Raw genomic sequence first — 15677 nt, forward strand, 5'->3', positions numbered from 1 at the left:
CAAAAAGTACAGAGTTCTCACCACATTGATCACAAGGCAGCAAGGAAACACTATCAGATTTCCCTCCCAACCGCCCAAACCGCCTTGCCACAAAAGAAAGGCCAGACACAAACATGTACTTATTCTGTGATTTCATCTGCATGAAATTCTAGAAGAGGTAAATGGAGCTACGATGAGGCTGTCGGGTGGGGGCCGGGGCGGGTGGGCACCAGAGAACCCGGGGATTCTGGGTGGGGTCGCGGTCACACAGGTGTCTGCACCCATCCAAAGTCATGGAGGGGAGCACCTGAGGGCTGTTTCACTTACGTAAATTGTACTGCAATGAAAACATTCAGAGGCAAAACTTCCACAAAACAAACAAACTTAAGAAAAAAAAATCAGAGGCCAAAACGCCTTCCCAGGACCTGTTTACTATGTCACTACAGCACAGGCTGATGAGCGGTGAGGTGACACCAGCCTCCCAGGGCCTCTGGTCTGTGCTGGCCAACTGCTGCCCACAGGCAGAGGGCCTTCTGCTGCAGATTGTCTGGTATTTTAAGAAAACCCAGAACTATTTAGGGCTAAAATATCCAATTTCTAAAGAGGTGTCTGAATTATGGCAACAATAGGTTGCAGTGTGAGGCGTGGTTCAGGGGGCCGGAGGGGAGGACGCGCACAGCGGTCCCAGGCCAGAGCCTGGACCTGTGGATGTCCTCCCAACACCCCTCCAGGGGCCCAGGCCCTGAAGGTGATCCTCCGCCTCAGTCCTTGTTTGCTCGCAGGCATCAAATCAAAGGGACACCAGCAGGAGAGAGGGGTCAGGAACAGGGGCTCCAGGGAGGGTCCTATGAAGGGACAGGGAGCAGGGGACTGTGCTCAACCACCCGGCTAACAACGCAGACAGACGCAGAGCCCAGCCTGCCCCCCTGTACCGAGCCCCGAGGCTGACGCAGGGCTGTGGGACAAGACGGCAGGGCCGCGGCGCTCCGCCAGCGCAGGTCGAGCCTGCCCGCTCTCTCCTTGGGACAACGTCTGAATGCAGGTGCTGTGCCAGGGGGGCTCAGGCAGGGGACAGAGGACTGTCTGCTCGGGGTGGGGGCTGGGGCAGTGGCCAAGGGCACCAGGGCTGGAAGCCCAGAGGACGGGGTTGCCAGAGCCAGAACGCAGAAGAGGGGCTGGAGAGGTGACGTGGCTGGGGACAGGCGGCTGGGCGGGCGGGGGGGTGTTCGGCGGCTGGCGGGTATTTGCTCTCCAACTGTAATGAATTGTAACGGAGTGAGGGGCAGGCAGCGAGGCCCGGGGCAGGCAGGGAGCTCGCCTCCTTCCAGGTCCGCCCCTGCAGCGCCCCTGGGTGCCGGGAGGCACTGCGCCAAGCCAGCTGGGCCTGCGGGCCGGCCCCACTGCCCCCACCCGCCGCCAGCTCCTCCGCCACTGTCCCTCTTTGCCAGTGAGGTGCTGCATGGGAGAACCAGCAAGGTGAGGGTAAGCCTAAGTCCCAAGGTCAGCTCACAAGAGCCTACATATGTATGTTGCAATTCATCTAACGAAATCTTTAGGATTTGTGTATATTTACTCCACAGAAGTCATACTTAAAAAAATACTTAAAAAAAATAAAAGTGAAACGAACCTAAAAGTCAAACAAATTTAAAAAAAAACTAAAAAATAAGGGAGTTAAGGCTATTTGCCACTTTTAACCTCTTTAAACTGGACAGGCTTTTATATGCATTTTTCTGATTTCTTTTTTCGTTTATTAAAATCTCAACCAAAATGCAAAAACAAAAATTTAAATTTTCTCCAAGAAAAGTAAATTTTCAGTTTTTGGTCCAAGACAGTGAAAGTGGGCTTACCCATCAGTGATGGTAAGTTTTCTGAACTCCAGACGCGGTCAAGGTTCTTCAAGGTTGTTTTCTGCCAATTGACGGAAAACGCTTGCACCTGGCTGTCAGCAGCTTGGCAGGAAGTGAATGGCAAGCTGAGGATGGCATTCTGGGAGCTGTAGTTCCACCCTAGGAGGTGGTGCCCCAGAAACCCTCGGGGAGACAGACCCAGAGGTGACCGAACCTTGGATCTGGGAGGAGATCAAGTCTGAATTTTACGAAGGTGGGACAGGCCAGGGAGTGAGGAGTGGGGCTTCCGCCTGCTGCTGCTCCCACCAGTGACCACGGAGGGAAGTGGCCTGTGTAACAGGGAAACGGGCGGAGTCAGGCACAGAGCAAAAGCCACTTCTAGAAGAGTCACTCTGGGAACTCCTGACGTGTCCCTTGATATCTGTCTCCTAGAGGGCTGGCGGCCCACTTGTCTTGGCTTTGAACGGGTGATGCTTGCAGCCTGCTCTGCCTCCTGGCAGAGGTGTCAGGAGACGGGCCCAGGACAGGAAGGGAGCAGACACCCTCACTGGGACTCCTTCCTGGTGCCTCCCACCCTCACACTGCTGAGTGTTAGTGACAACAGTGTTGCACACTGGCTGCAAAGCACCAGGGAGGGCACCCAGGCTGTCCTGGCATGGTTGATCAGTTTGTATTCCATGTGCCTGGCACACCAGAGGAAGCTGTTGTTGTTGTTGTTGTTGTTTTTTCTAAAGAATTATTTATTTATGAGGGAGAGAGAGAGAGAGAGAGAGAGGCAGAGACACAGGAGGAGGGAGAAGCAGGCTCCATGCTGGGAGCCTGACGTGGGACTCAATCCCGGGACCCCAGGATCGCGCCCTGTGCCAAAGGCAGGCACTAAACCGCTGAGCCACCCAGGGATCCCCTGTTGTTTTAAAAGGATAGCAAGACCCTCACTTTATTACCCATGAGATGGGAAGGTGCATGTGCACACAGGGGAAAAAAAAACAAATGACAGGAAGTAGAGCACATGTTTCTGTAAAATATAAAAGACGTAAAAGAAGACCAAATAATTTTAATTTGCAAGTATTATGGCTGATTACCTATTAACTCAAAAGTCTCCACTGAAAAACTATTAGAATAAGTAATTTTGATAGGCTGCTTAGCTATTAAAATTGGAGCTTTCTGGCATATTAACAATAACTACATTAATAACAAGGGCGGAGGCTTTGAGGGTCAACTCTGACCTATAAAGAGGATGGAAGCCCTAACTCCCAAACTTACAAGAAAAACATGGAACAAATTGAGAACCAGTGAGTTCGCCTTGACCCATCACAGAAGTGAGGTCCCAGGCCTCCCAGGGTGTGGAGACGGGCTCACTGGGAGTGGACGTGAGCAGACAGGAACGCTGGGTGGTAACTGGGCAGGAGGCTGGAGCTGAGCACAGACGAGTGTGATACACAGTATCCCGGGGGCCTGACACTTGCACGGGTCTGACTCCCAGGAACACAACAGGTTATCACCATGAAAGGCCAAGAACCAATCCTGTGTGTCTCTGCAGTGGGATACAAAGGAACAGATCTGAACTAAGCTCAGAGCACTCTCCAGAATGAAGGAAGGCTTTTAGGGAAGATCTTACCTGAGCTTTACTTCAGCGGGGGGCAGGGCTTTCCCCACAAGCCCCTCCAGCCTTCCCTTCTCACTCCAGGACTTGAGAAGGTCAGAGCCCAGAAACACAGGCCACACGAGGCTGAACCTCAAACCTGACATTGCAGAGCACCCCGTCCCCCAAACCACTCTGCAGGGCTCTCGCAGGTAAGAGGATCAGAGCAGAAAGAGTCCCAGGTACCTATGCTGGGAGTCCTGAGGCACACGGTAAAGACTTCAGAGGAATCTGAAGCCACCACAAAGGCACTAGAGATTGGACACGACCCAACTGCCAGGCAGGCCAACTGATACCTCAAGCTAAAGGCTTGCTTAGCTCAGCTTCTGTTACCTGTTATACCACGTGCACCTTTCAAAAAAATTACAAGCCATGCTGACAGGCAAGGAAAAAACTCAATCTCAAGAAACAACATCAGAACCTGACACAGGTGTCACATAGGTTCTGGAATCCTCAGACTTGGAATTTAAAATAACTACGATTGGGCAGCCCGGGTGGCTCAGTGGTTTAGTGCTGCCTTCAGCCCAGGGCATGATCCTGGAGACCTGAGATCGAGTCCCACGTCGGGCTCCCCACATGGAGCCTGCTTCTCCCTCTGCCTGTGTCTCTGTCTCTCTCTCTCTCTCTCATGAATAAATAAATCTTAAAAAAAAAAATAAAGTAACTATGATTAATCTAAAGATTCTAGTGGGAGAAGCAGACAATGTGCCTGAACAAAGGAGCCCTACAGGAGGAGAGGACGCTGATGAAGAACCCAAAGGAAAGGCTGCACATCAAAGCCGCTGCAACAGAAGTGAAGCCCGTGGCACATGAGGTCGAGGAGAGAGCCAATCAACCAAGGATATTCTGAGATGCGGAGAGCAGCACACACAGAATATTGGAGGACTAGGGGTATGTACGCACGACGGACACGACAGAAGGAGTGGGGAGAGAAAGAAGAAATATGAAGTAACAGCTGAGAAGTTTCAAAATTAATGTCAGACAGCAAACCACAGATCCAAGAAGCTCAGAGGACACCAAGCACAATAAATAATAAAAAACTACATCTAAGCATTTCATATTGAAACTGTACAGCACCAAAGATGGAGAGTCTTGAAAGAAGTTGGAGGAAAAAAATTCTAACCTATACAACGAAATGGGTAAGAATCACAGTGGGCGGCTCACGTAAGCAAACAAGAGTAGAATTCTATGGGACACCCGGGTGGCTCAGCGGTTTAGCGTTGCCTTCCCCCCGGGGCGTGATCCCGGGGTCCTGGGATCGAGTCCCACGTCGGGCTCCCTGCATGGAGCCTGCTTCTCCCTCTGCCTGGGTCTCTGCCTCTCTCTGTGTCTCTCATGAATAAATAAATAAAATCTTAAAAAAAAAAAAAGAAAAGAATTTCTTTAAAAAAAAAGATTTTATTTTTTATTCATGAGACACACACACACACACAGAGAGAGAGAGAGAGAGAGAGAGACCCAGGCAGAGGGAGAAGCAGGCTCCATGCAGGGAGCCCGACGTGGGACTCGATCCTGGGTCTCCAGGACCAGGCCTCAGGCCAAAGGTGGCGCTAAACCGCTGAGCCACCCGGGCTGCCCAAATAAATAAAATCTTAAAAAAAGAAAAAAAAGAAAAAAAGAGTAAAATTCTATTTTAGTGTATGTGCAGCCAAAGTGAGCACAAGAGTAGAATTCTATATCCAGCGAGGCCGCCCTTCAAATACAACAGAGTATGTTACCTGACTGGAACTAAAATGAAACCTAAAATAAAAAATGAAACAAAAATTCAAATGAAAACTTAAAAAAAATACTGTCCTCCAAAAGTATAAAAGAACCAAAGGCTTTTTCAAACAAAAATAGAGGGAATTACATGCCCTGTAAGAAATAATAAAATTCTTCAGGGAGGAGGAGGATGATATAGGTCAGAAACCTGAATCCATAGACAGAGAAGAGTGCTGGAGCAGGAACACATGAAGGTAAAGTAAAATCTTTTTTTTTTTTTTTTTTAGAGATTTATTTATTAGAGAGAGAGAGAGAGAGAGAGAGAGGAGGGAGTGTGGGGGGAGGAGCATAGACAGAGGGTCTGAAGCAGACTCCGCACTGAGCACAGCCTGACCCCACGACCCAAGGTGAAGTCGGACGCCCAACCGACTGCGCCAGCCAGGAGCCCCCTTTCTCATTTTTAATCGACCATCGGATTTGCTCAGATTAACGACAGCGTGATTCCAGCACACATACAAACGGAACGAGGGACGACAACGCTGCAAGGGATGAGGGGGGACACTGGGCTGCCCGGCTCTAAGGAGCCCGCACTACAAGGAAAGCAGCGGCATCTGAAAGTGGACGCAGAGGAGTTGTAAACGTGAAGACTCCAGGGCACCCAAGCCCAGTTTCCGCAAGAAGTAAAATTGATCTGCTAAGGGGGAAAATGAAATCACACAAAATGCTCAATCAAAACCAGAGAAGTCAGGGAACCCTGGGTGGCGCAGTGGTTTAGTGCCTGCCTTTGGCCCAGGGCGTGATCCTGGAGACCCAGGATCGAATCCCATGTCGGGCTCCCAGGGAATGGAGCCTGCGTCTCCCTCTGCCTATGTCTCTGCCTCTCTCTCTCTCTCTCTCTCTGTGTGACTATCATAAATAAAAAAAAAAAAAATTAAAAAAAAAAAAAAAAAACCAGAGAAGTCAGAAAAGGAGAGGAACAGCACAGAAGAAGCCAAAGGAGAGCAGCTGCAGACACAAAGGATATTCGTCCAGCTGGAGCAATACCCACTTTATTTTTTTATTTTTTAAAGATTTTATTTATTTATTATTCATGACGGGGGGGGGGGGCGGCTCAGAGACACAGGCAGAGGGAGAAGCAGGCTCCATGCAGGGAGCCCGATGTGGGACTCGATCCCGGGTCACCAGGATCACACTCCGGGCCGAAGATGGCGCTAAACCGCTGGGCCACCGGGGTTGCCCTCAATACCCACTTTAAACGTGAACGGTCTACGTATACCAGTGAAAACACAGAGCCTGTCAGAGTAGACAGTCTGGAAAAAAAAAAAGAAAACCCAACTATATGTCATCTCTCAGATACCCACGTTAAAAATAAAGACACAGAGAGATCCATCATGCTCATACACGCCGGGAGAAAGCTTGCAGAGCTATATTAACTTCAGACAAGCAGATGTTAGGACAAAAACAATTATCAGTGATAAAGAGGACCGTTACATAGAGACAAAAGTGTCAATACTTCAAGAAGACACCAGAACTGCTGCTGTCTACACACTTAACCAAACACTAAAACAGGTGAGGCAAAGACTGGTAGAACTGTAACAAGAAACAGACAAATCCAGTCACAGGTGGAGACTTCAGCACTCCCCTGTCAGGAATGGATGGATCCAGCAACAGAAAACCAGTAAGGACTTGGATGAACTGCGTCATCAGTCACCAGGATGTCACTAACTCTGTGAGCTACGGTGTCAGGGAATTTGACAGGGTACGAGATGTGCACAGAGCTAGTGAAACAAGACTCCTGGAAACCCCCTCACAGAGGCATGTGAACTGGTGACAGAGCAGAGTGGAGGCCCTCCCCTGTGCGGTGGGCACGGAAGGCCTGCAGAGGACAAAGGGCAGAGAGAGGATGAACGTGCTCTCTGGTTGAGCCGGGGCATCCACCCGTCCTGGGCCATCAGCTCTCCCATCCTCAGGCTCTGTCAGACTCAGACTGGGACTTACACCCCATCCCCTCGCACTCCTGACAACTCTCAGGCCTTTGGACAGGAACTAAATTATGCCACCAGCTTTCCCAGTTCTCCACCTTGCCATTCATAACCCTGGGAGCCAATTCCTATAGCAAACCTCCTGTTATATCTGTGTATATACACATCCTACTGATCCTGCTTCCCTGGAGAATCCTCACTACTTCATCCAACAGCAGAACACACATGCTTCTCAAGCTCACATGGGACATTGAGCAAGAATATGAAAACATATTTTCACAAATTTAACGCACTAGAAATCATACAAAGTATGCCCTGAGACCACAAGAGAATTGAACTGTAAGTCAGTAATAGCAAATTAGTTGAAAATTCCCAAATATTTGTAGATTAAATGAAATACTTCTAATTAACAAGTGGGACAAGATGGATGCCTCAAGAGAAACAAAAAAAAATATCTGAACTAAATAGAAAAATACACCTTACCAAATTTTGTAGGATGCAGTAAAAACAATGGTTAGAGGAAATTTTATAGCACTAAATGAGTATATTAGAAAAGAAAAGGGATGCTCAGGTGGCTCAGCGGTTGAGCGTCTGCCTTTGGCCCAGGGTGTGACCCCGGGGTCCTGGGATCGAGTCCCACAATCAGGCTCCCTGCAGGGAGCCTGCTTCTCCCTCTCCCTGTGTCTCTGCCTCTCTCTCGGTGTCTCTCATGAATAAAAATCTTAAAAAAAAAATTAATCACCTTCCAAAAGAAAAAACACCAGGCCTAGATGGGTTTATCGATGAACTATACCAAAGAAGAACAAAGTTATACCAATTCTTTACAATCTCTCGTAAAAGGTAGAAGCAGAGGTAATACTTCCAAACTCATTCTATGAGATGAGCATTACCCAATCACCAAAACCAGACAAAGACGTTACAAGAAAGGAAAGTACAGATATCTCTCATGAACATAGATACAAAAATCCTTAACAAGCATTTAGTAAATTGAATCCAAAAATGAAGGAATGGGGCAGCCCCGGTGGCGCAGCAGTTTAGCGCCGCCTGCAGCTCAGGGCATGATCCTGGAGATCCGGGATCGAGTCCCACGTCAGGCTCCCTGCATGGAGCCTGCTTCTCCCTCTGCCTGTGTGTCTGCCTCTCTCTCTCTCGGTCTCTCATGAATAAATAAATAAAATCTTTTAAAAAAAAAATGAAGGAATGAATTATACACCATGACCGTGCATTCCGCCCATGTATGCAAGGCTGGTTCAGCAGTCTACAATCCATTAATATAACTCACCACACCAAAAGGCTGGAAGATAAACCACCACGCAATAATCTCAATCAATGCTCAGAGTGTTTGGCAAAAATCCAACACCCATTCCTCATAAAAACTCTTGATAAACTAGGAATAAAGGGGAATTTCCTAACTTAATAAAGAACATCCCTGACAAAACCTTACAGCTAACACATACTTATAATGGCGAGAAACTCAGAAGCTCTCGTACTAAGATCGGTACTACTCATAGTCAACAAAGTCCTGGAAATCCTACTTGATGTAATTAAAAAAAAAAAAAAAGAAGAAGAAGAAGAAATAAAAGGATACAGATTGGGACAGAAAAAATAAAACCACCTTTGTTGGGCAGCCCCAGGGTGCGATCCTGGAGACCCTGGATCGAGTCCCACGTCAGGCTCTCTGTATGGTGCCTGCTTCTCCCTCTGCCTGTGTCTCTGCCTCTCTCTCTCTCTGTCTCTATGAATAAATAAATAAAATATTAAATAAATAAATTAATTAATTAATTAAAAAAAACCACCTTTGTTTGGAGATGACATGACTATCCATGTAGAAAATTCCAGAGAATTGACAAAAAACTCCTGGAATTATTAAGCAATGACAGCAAGGTTGCAGAACACAAGGTTAACAAAAAAGGGTCAATTATTCTCTTATATACCAGAAGAAACAATTGGAATATGAAACTCCAATGGAAATAAAAGATCTAAATAAATGGATGGGTATTCATGTTGATACACCAAAAACTCAATGCTGTGAAGATGTCAATTCTTCTCAAATTGATCTATAGATTCAACACAATCCCAATGTCAAAATCCCAGCAAGCCATTTCCTGGAAATCAACCAGCTGATTCTAAAGTTCATATGGAGAGGCACCAGTCCCAGAATAGCCAACACAATATTCATGGAAAAGAATAGTCCTCTATATTTCAAGACTTACTAAAAGCTACAATAACCAATAGCATGGTACTGACGAGCCAGGGGATGCACAGATCCACACAACACAACAGAGAGTCCAGAGAGAGGAGCAAAGGCAACTTGATGGAGAAAAGACAGCCTCCTGGACAAATGGTGCTAGAGCAACTGGACATTCACGTAAGCCACAGACTCCTGCCTGGGAGGGCCCTGCAGGAAGGCCAAGCTCCTGGCCCAGCTGCTTCACTGTGGGGAATCTGTCCACAGGTAAAGGACTGGCTACAGACAATGGACCAAAGAAACACGTGGATAGCCCCTTCGACATAAAACCCCTACAAAGTTTCCTTTGATGGCCAACAAATTCATGATGGCGCTGGGAACCATTAAGACAGAAGACGTTTTGAGTTGACGGCTTCAAGCAGCTCTTGGAGACCAAGCCAGGGAGCCCGCTCTCCCGCCCCCTGCCCTCCTCTTCCACTGCCAGTCCTCCCCTCCACTCCCAGCCAGTGGCCAGACCCATCCTCTGGGGAGCACAGGGGCAGAGGTGCAGGTACACCCTGTCCACAGCCCCCTTCCAGGCACCTCCTTCCTGGCCCTCACGACTCCTCCTCCCCATCCCCCGCGCCCCCAGCAGCACAGACACCTGCTTGCTTGTCTCCACTTTACAAACGAAGTCTCCCCTGGAGCCACGATCCCCTTGGTTACCATCTACTCCTTCATGGCTCAACATACTGCCTCATCCCCACCTCGCCTTCACCCCAGAGACCCAGCAGCGTTCCCACTGCTCCAAGGAGAACGTGATCACCAGTGACCCCGTGTGGCTGAATCCAGCCATCTTTTCTTCATTCTGATCAGAGCTGGATCCAACCTGGCTGAGCACCCCTGGTTTTCCCTCCAGGTTGCCGCCCCACACACCCTTGCTCCCACTCCTCCCCTTGGCCCTTCCCACTGTACCTCCACAAACATGGCCTGCTCCTGGGCTGGGCCTGGGCCCCTTCCCCAACTACAACTTCTCCTGGAAACCTTATTCAATCCCACGGCTTTACATGCCTCTGATCTCATCCTGACACAGCAAACATGGAAACTTCAAGAGGACAGGTGCTGCTTCCCGGGCATCGGCACCTAAGGAGCATCTCAAACTCAATTTCTCTCAAAATTCTACTGTGCGGTGGGTTCCAAAAATATCATTAAATATTCCCCCAAAAGAAGAAACATTTGGATACAATAAATGGTGGTGACGAAAGTAACAGATCAGATGTGTGCTTGAATCTAATTATGCCTGCCTGATGGGAAAGCCAAGAGGGACCCAGGATCACAGACGGTCCTGGTCAGGGTAGCGGAAGGGAGGAGCTGGCGGGCTGGTGCAGGGCAGCGGGTCAGCTCTGAGGGTTATAGAGATGGGCTTCATCAGGTATTGTTGTTAAAAGCTGATGGACAGAGACGCCTGGGTAGCTCAGAGGTTTAGAGCTTGCCTTCAGCCCAGGATATAACCCCGGGGTCCTGGGATCAAGTCCCACAGCGGGCTCCCTGTGGGGAGCCTGCTTCTCCCTCTGCTTCTGTCTTTGCCTCTCTTTCTCTCTCTCTCTCATGAATAAATTTTTAAAAATCTAAAAAAAAAAAAAAAAAAAAGCTGAAGGACATCCACCAGAAGGGCAGAAAGGGGAACAAGAAAACCTAACAAATTAAAAAAATAAAACATCACGCAGATTCCAACTTAACCAATAATCACAATGGTAAATGGATTAAATTGCTCTACAAAAAAAAAAAAACTTGAAGACTGAGTTACAATATAGCTAAAAAAAAAAAAGATGTAAGTTTAAAAAATTAGAAAATGAAGTAACCCTTAAATTGGAACAAAAAGGGGCGCACTGTGCCAGTAACTGTCAGGAACACCCGAGCGTCTACCACAGGGTGCTGACACACCCGGCAGAACCGGCACCTCAGCTCTGCTAACCGGCTAGACCCAGGCTGAGACACAGAAGATGTAACCAACTGCTGCAGCCCATACATTCTTCTCGACCACAATGAAATATTCACAAAAGCCACAATGAAATCCCAAGAAAGAGCCCAAAAAGTAGCTATCTTTATGAGACCATATCACTGGACCTTAAAGCAATAAAGTTTAAAATAATCACAGGGCAGCTGGGGTGGCTCGGCGGTTGAGCACCGCCTTCAGCCCAGGGCCTGATCCTGGAGACCCGGGATCGAGTCCCGCATCGGGCTCCCTGCATGGAGCCTGCTTCTCTCTCTGCCTGTGTCTCTGCATCTCTCTCTCTCTCTCTCTGTGTCTCTCATGAATAAATAAAATCTTAAAAAAAAAAAAAGAATAATCACAGAAAGGGGAGGCATGGATGAAACAGGTGAAGCGGATCAGAGCACACTTATCTTGATGAGCACTAACACCTAAAACTAACCCAGCACTGCATGTTAAATAGACTGGAACTTAAAAAAATTTTTTAAATAAATGAATGCAATATTTGAAACTGTCAAAAAAAAAAAATCACAAAAAATTAGCTCCCTCCCCTAATGTACCAACTGGAAAAACTGCTGATGCCCGTCTAAATCACTCAGTTAAAGAGGGAGTGAAGACAAGGGACCAAGTATCCCGATGTGAACAACAATGAGCAGCACGAAACAGACCCTCATGGGGACCCACGGGACAGAAGAAGAGACGCAGCTGCAAAGTGCAGGTATCAGGAAATACAAACTTCCCTCCAGTAGCCAGAACGGCAAAATAAAACCGAGGAAACGAAGAAGCGAGGATTCACGGACTGTAAACAGCTATGCAGCCTTGCTCGATGGGCGAGGGGCTAGTTTGGAAAGACCTGTAATCGTGGCAGCTGGAGAAGCCTGACGAGAAAAGAAAGGTAGCAGGGTCGTGCGGGCTAGGAGAAACTGCAGAAACAGCCTGAGATGAGAGGAGGCCAGTCCATCGCTGGTCCTCCACTGGAGCCAATCTTCCCCTGGTGTGAAGGTGGAAATGCACACAGTGGGTCTGGTTTTTTGCTTTTGTTTTGGCTGTGCTGATGGTTACTGCCCCGGGGTCCAGAAGGTCCTGAACAGCCTGCCACCCGGCGAGCCTTCCCCCATCCCGAAGGGTTCATTACACCCAGGAAGACAAATATCGATCCAAATTAAATGAACAATAACTAGGAAAACATTTTCCATGGATACACGGCAGGTAAAAGATAACTATACTCAAAATGCATAGAATATCTAGAGAGCAATTTTAACAAGTGCCAAATAAGATGAAAAGCAGACACGTAGCCAATAAATCTATAAAACATATCCAACCCATCAGTACAGGTACAGAGACAAGTATGTAAAAGTGTAGAAGATAGTCCAAAAGATCACACAAGCTGCTGGCCGCAAGGACTCCAAGTTGGGAGGCGAGAAACGGGAACCTTCACCACTCCCTAGCCCACGTATTCCTGTAGCATTCTAATTTTTACAAAACAAATATATCCTACTCAAAGAGAGGCTTAAAATCTTGTTAGTTATTAACATTCAAAATGATTTACCTTCAAGGATATTCATTAAAACACAAAGCGCAAGACACTCTCCGTGGTTTAAGGGCCTCCTCCCGTTTCTCTACTACCTCACTATGTCCGCGTTGTTCTGCAACGAGACGCTAGCGCAGTCGGCACCGAGGGTTGAGTGAGGTGTGCAGGAGAGGCGGACTGCCCCCGGATAGGCCGGGGGACCCTGCAGCGAGCACTGCGGGCTCTCCCGGTGGACGTGACACCCCTCCCCTGTCACCCACTGGCCCCTGCTAGCTGCGATGCCCCTCCAGGCCCTGGAGCCGCGTGAGCTCCCGAGCGGGACTCCCTGTCTACGACGTACAGCTGCTAGCAGAGCCTCCTCCCGAGACAGCAGGGCGCTCGCAACACACAAAGGTGACCGGGCCCGCCAGCCACAGCCAGAAAGGTCTCACAACGACCGGGCAGGGTGGGAGCCTCAAGGCTCCGGTACTGACCGCGGCTGAAGGGCAGCAGGCTGCTCAGGTAGGGGAAGCTCACTCTCCTCAGCTCGTCCAGCTTCTCCTGCAGCTTGCGCACCTGGCTGTCGGAGCGGCTGACCCTCTGCCGCAAGGTCTTCAGCTCACCGTTCTTCTTCTCCACCTGCTCCCGCAGGCAGCACACCTGGCTCTTGTTCTGCCGGGAGGAGAAGCAGTAGGAGTGCAGCGAGTCGATGAGTTTGCAGGCCCCCGACGCAGACAGGATGACCTCGTTGATGGACATGGGGCTGGCATCGCTGTGCTCGCTCTGCACAGCTTCCGCTGCTGGCTTCGGGGTGACGTCTGTCGGAGGGGCAGAGGGACTCTGGGAGGGCTTCTGAGGCGTCGCTGTGAGTGATGAGCTCGGGGGACTCTGGGCCAAGCCCTTGTCGGGCCCCGGGCCGGTCCCACTGCAGCTGGGCTCCACGTCTCTCTTCGGCCTCTTTCGGTCAACGGGCTCTCGGGGGACAGAGGCCCTCTCCCGAGCGTGCTTGGAGGAAAAACTGTAAGAATGCAGCGAGCCAATAAACTTGCAAGCCCCGGACCCCGGTGGCGTAAAGTCATCCTTGGAGATGCCACTCTTATCTACCAGGCCTCCGTCCGGGGGGGCGGCGGCGGCGGCACTGTCACCACCAGCATCCATAGCAGATGCATCTGCTTCTCCTTGACCGCCTGCCGCAGGGGCTGGACCATCGCCTGGAGTCCCTTCCAGGGCCTGCCGCGTGCGCTCCTGACCAATGGCCTCCTGGGAGGCTTTGGGTGTAGTTTCACCCTGCAGTGTAGCCTGTTTCCCCTTTCGGGACCCCGGCTTGGCCATCGGGCTTTCACCCAAGGACGACGAGGAACCTGCAGCTCCCTTCCCGTCCGCCCCACTCGCGTGTCCCCTCAGGCCCCCAGAGGCCTTTCTGGTGACCCTTCTCCTCGTGCGGCCATGACCTCCAGGGCCCCTCTTCTTCTCAGGCAGGTGGAAGATGGAGGGCACTGCTGTAGGCTTGAGTAGGCGATGCTGATCCTCCAGCCTTTTGGAGAAGCTGTCTTTGGTGAAATGTTCACTACAGAGGAAAGAATACTTTGTGGGGGTCCAGTTATCCCTCTGAACAGCTTTTAACCACTGGATTAGACGTTTTGAGTCCTTTAGGGGGAACCTGCAGGAAACATGACAACGGAATTAGAAAGAAATCACTAAATGTCTCCTCCCAAATTTATCAACTATTAAAGCAAAACAAGTGTTTCTGCAAATACCTAGTCCTGTATTGACCTTACCCGTTTAAAAACTTACTAAAAACTTAAGCACCCTCTACCTGGAAGTCATCATGAGATAGAAGATGCTGGGCTCATTGCCTACCCTTAAGGAGCTTACAGTTGAGAGCACAGAAAGAATGAAGGGAACTCCTCCCAAGCTGTGGTGAATGTCCCACAGGAGAGGTCGCACAGGATGACATCTGACAACAGGAAAGGCTTCAGGAAGCCCTGGAAATAGTTGCTAGAAACACACAGCTAAACCACCCTCCTGGTGTGCCTCTGATGCAGGCTGGGTGCTAAATCCGGGATGGCGGGTCCCCCTGTTGGAAGCCGGGTCTGCTGTGGCCAGCAGAGATGCGAGCGAGAGGCCGGGAGAGGGTCCCAGATGCTGCGTGGGCCCAGCCTGGGCTGTGACTCAAGCAGTCCAGGATGCGAGGCGACCCTAAGGAGAGGTCAGACTCAACAGCAACAGTCCCCTGTTCTTGCTACAGTCCGGCTGCCAGGAGCAACAGTGTTTTTTAAAAAGCAACCAGCAACTGGAAAACACCCAATGCCGAGATACTTAGTAATCATTTCTTCTCATTTAGACAAGACCTGTCTTCAGAGACCCGGGAGCAACTTCTACCCAGGGCTGGGTGATTATTCCGAGGGCTACGTGCCCCACCTGAGGTCATCTATCCCACCTGAGGCCACTGTGGACCAGAACCAGGACCAAGGCGGATACTATCCCCCCAGGAAGTTCTGGACAACACGACCTCCTACACTTCCTTGATCCTGTGACCCCACTTCCCGAAGACCCGGTTCCCACGTCCTTTGCCCCGCACCAGAGAGCACTGCGAGCGCCAAGGGCGCCCTTCTCCGCAGTGCTCTGCCTGGTTTTCGAAAGCCTGTCGAGGCCTTGGGGACACAGGCCCTGAAGAGAGCTCTCAAGACGGCATGGCCTCTGACCTCTGACCCGCCGCGGCCAGTTCTTCGGATACATTGTAGCAGCTTAAGAGAACACGCAGGGAGGGACGGACTGTAGGTAGCAGGCCACTGGAGCCCTTAAAACTTCACTCCCCGTAACACAAAACAGAAGTATCTGCCAGGAGGCTTTCCA

The 15677-nt window shown here is 49.7% G+C and overlaps 1 protein-coding gene across 4 annotated transcripts in view; it reads right to left on the reverse strand.

The window, feature by feature from the left end:
* Positions 1 to 15677, reverse strand: part of THAP4 (THAP domain containing 4) — a 38845-nt gene that overhangs the window by 22216 nt on the left and 952 nt on the right. For 2 of the 4 annotated variants that reach the window (XM_025463772.3, XM_049101443.1), the window contains exon 2: positions 13316 to 14481. In XM_025463772.3, the coding sequence (XP_025319557.1) occupies positions 13316 to 14481 (1166 nt within the window). Of the gene's footprint in view, positions 1 to 1826; positions 2178 to 13315; positions 14482 to 15526; positions 15666 to 15677 lie in introns of those variants that run through there. The other 2 variants (XM_035716813.2, XM_025463773.3) reach the window with 2 other exon arrangements.

Source organism: Canis lupus, chromosome 25 (assembly GCF_003254725.2).
Source record: "Canis lupus dingo isolate Sandy chromosome 25, ASM325472v2, whole genome shotgun sequence".
In the NCBI taxonomy this organism is placed as follows: Eukaryota; Metazoa; Chordata; class Mammalia; order Carnivora; family Canidae; genus Canis; species Canis lupus.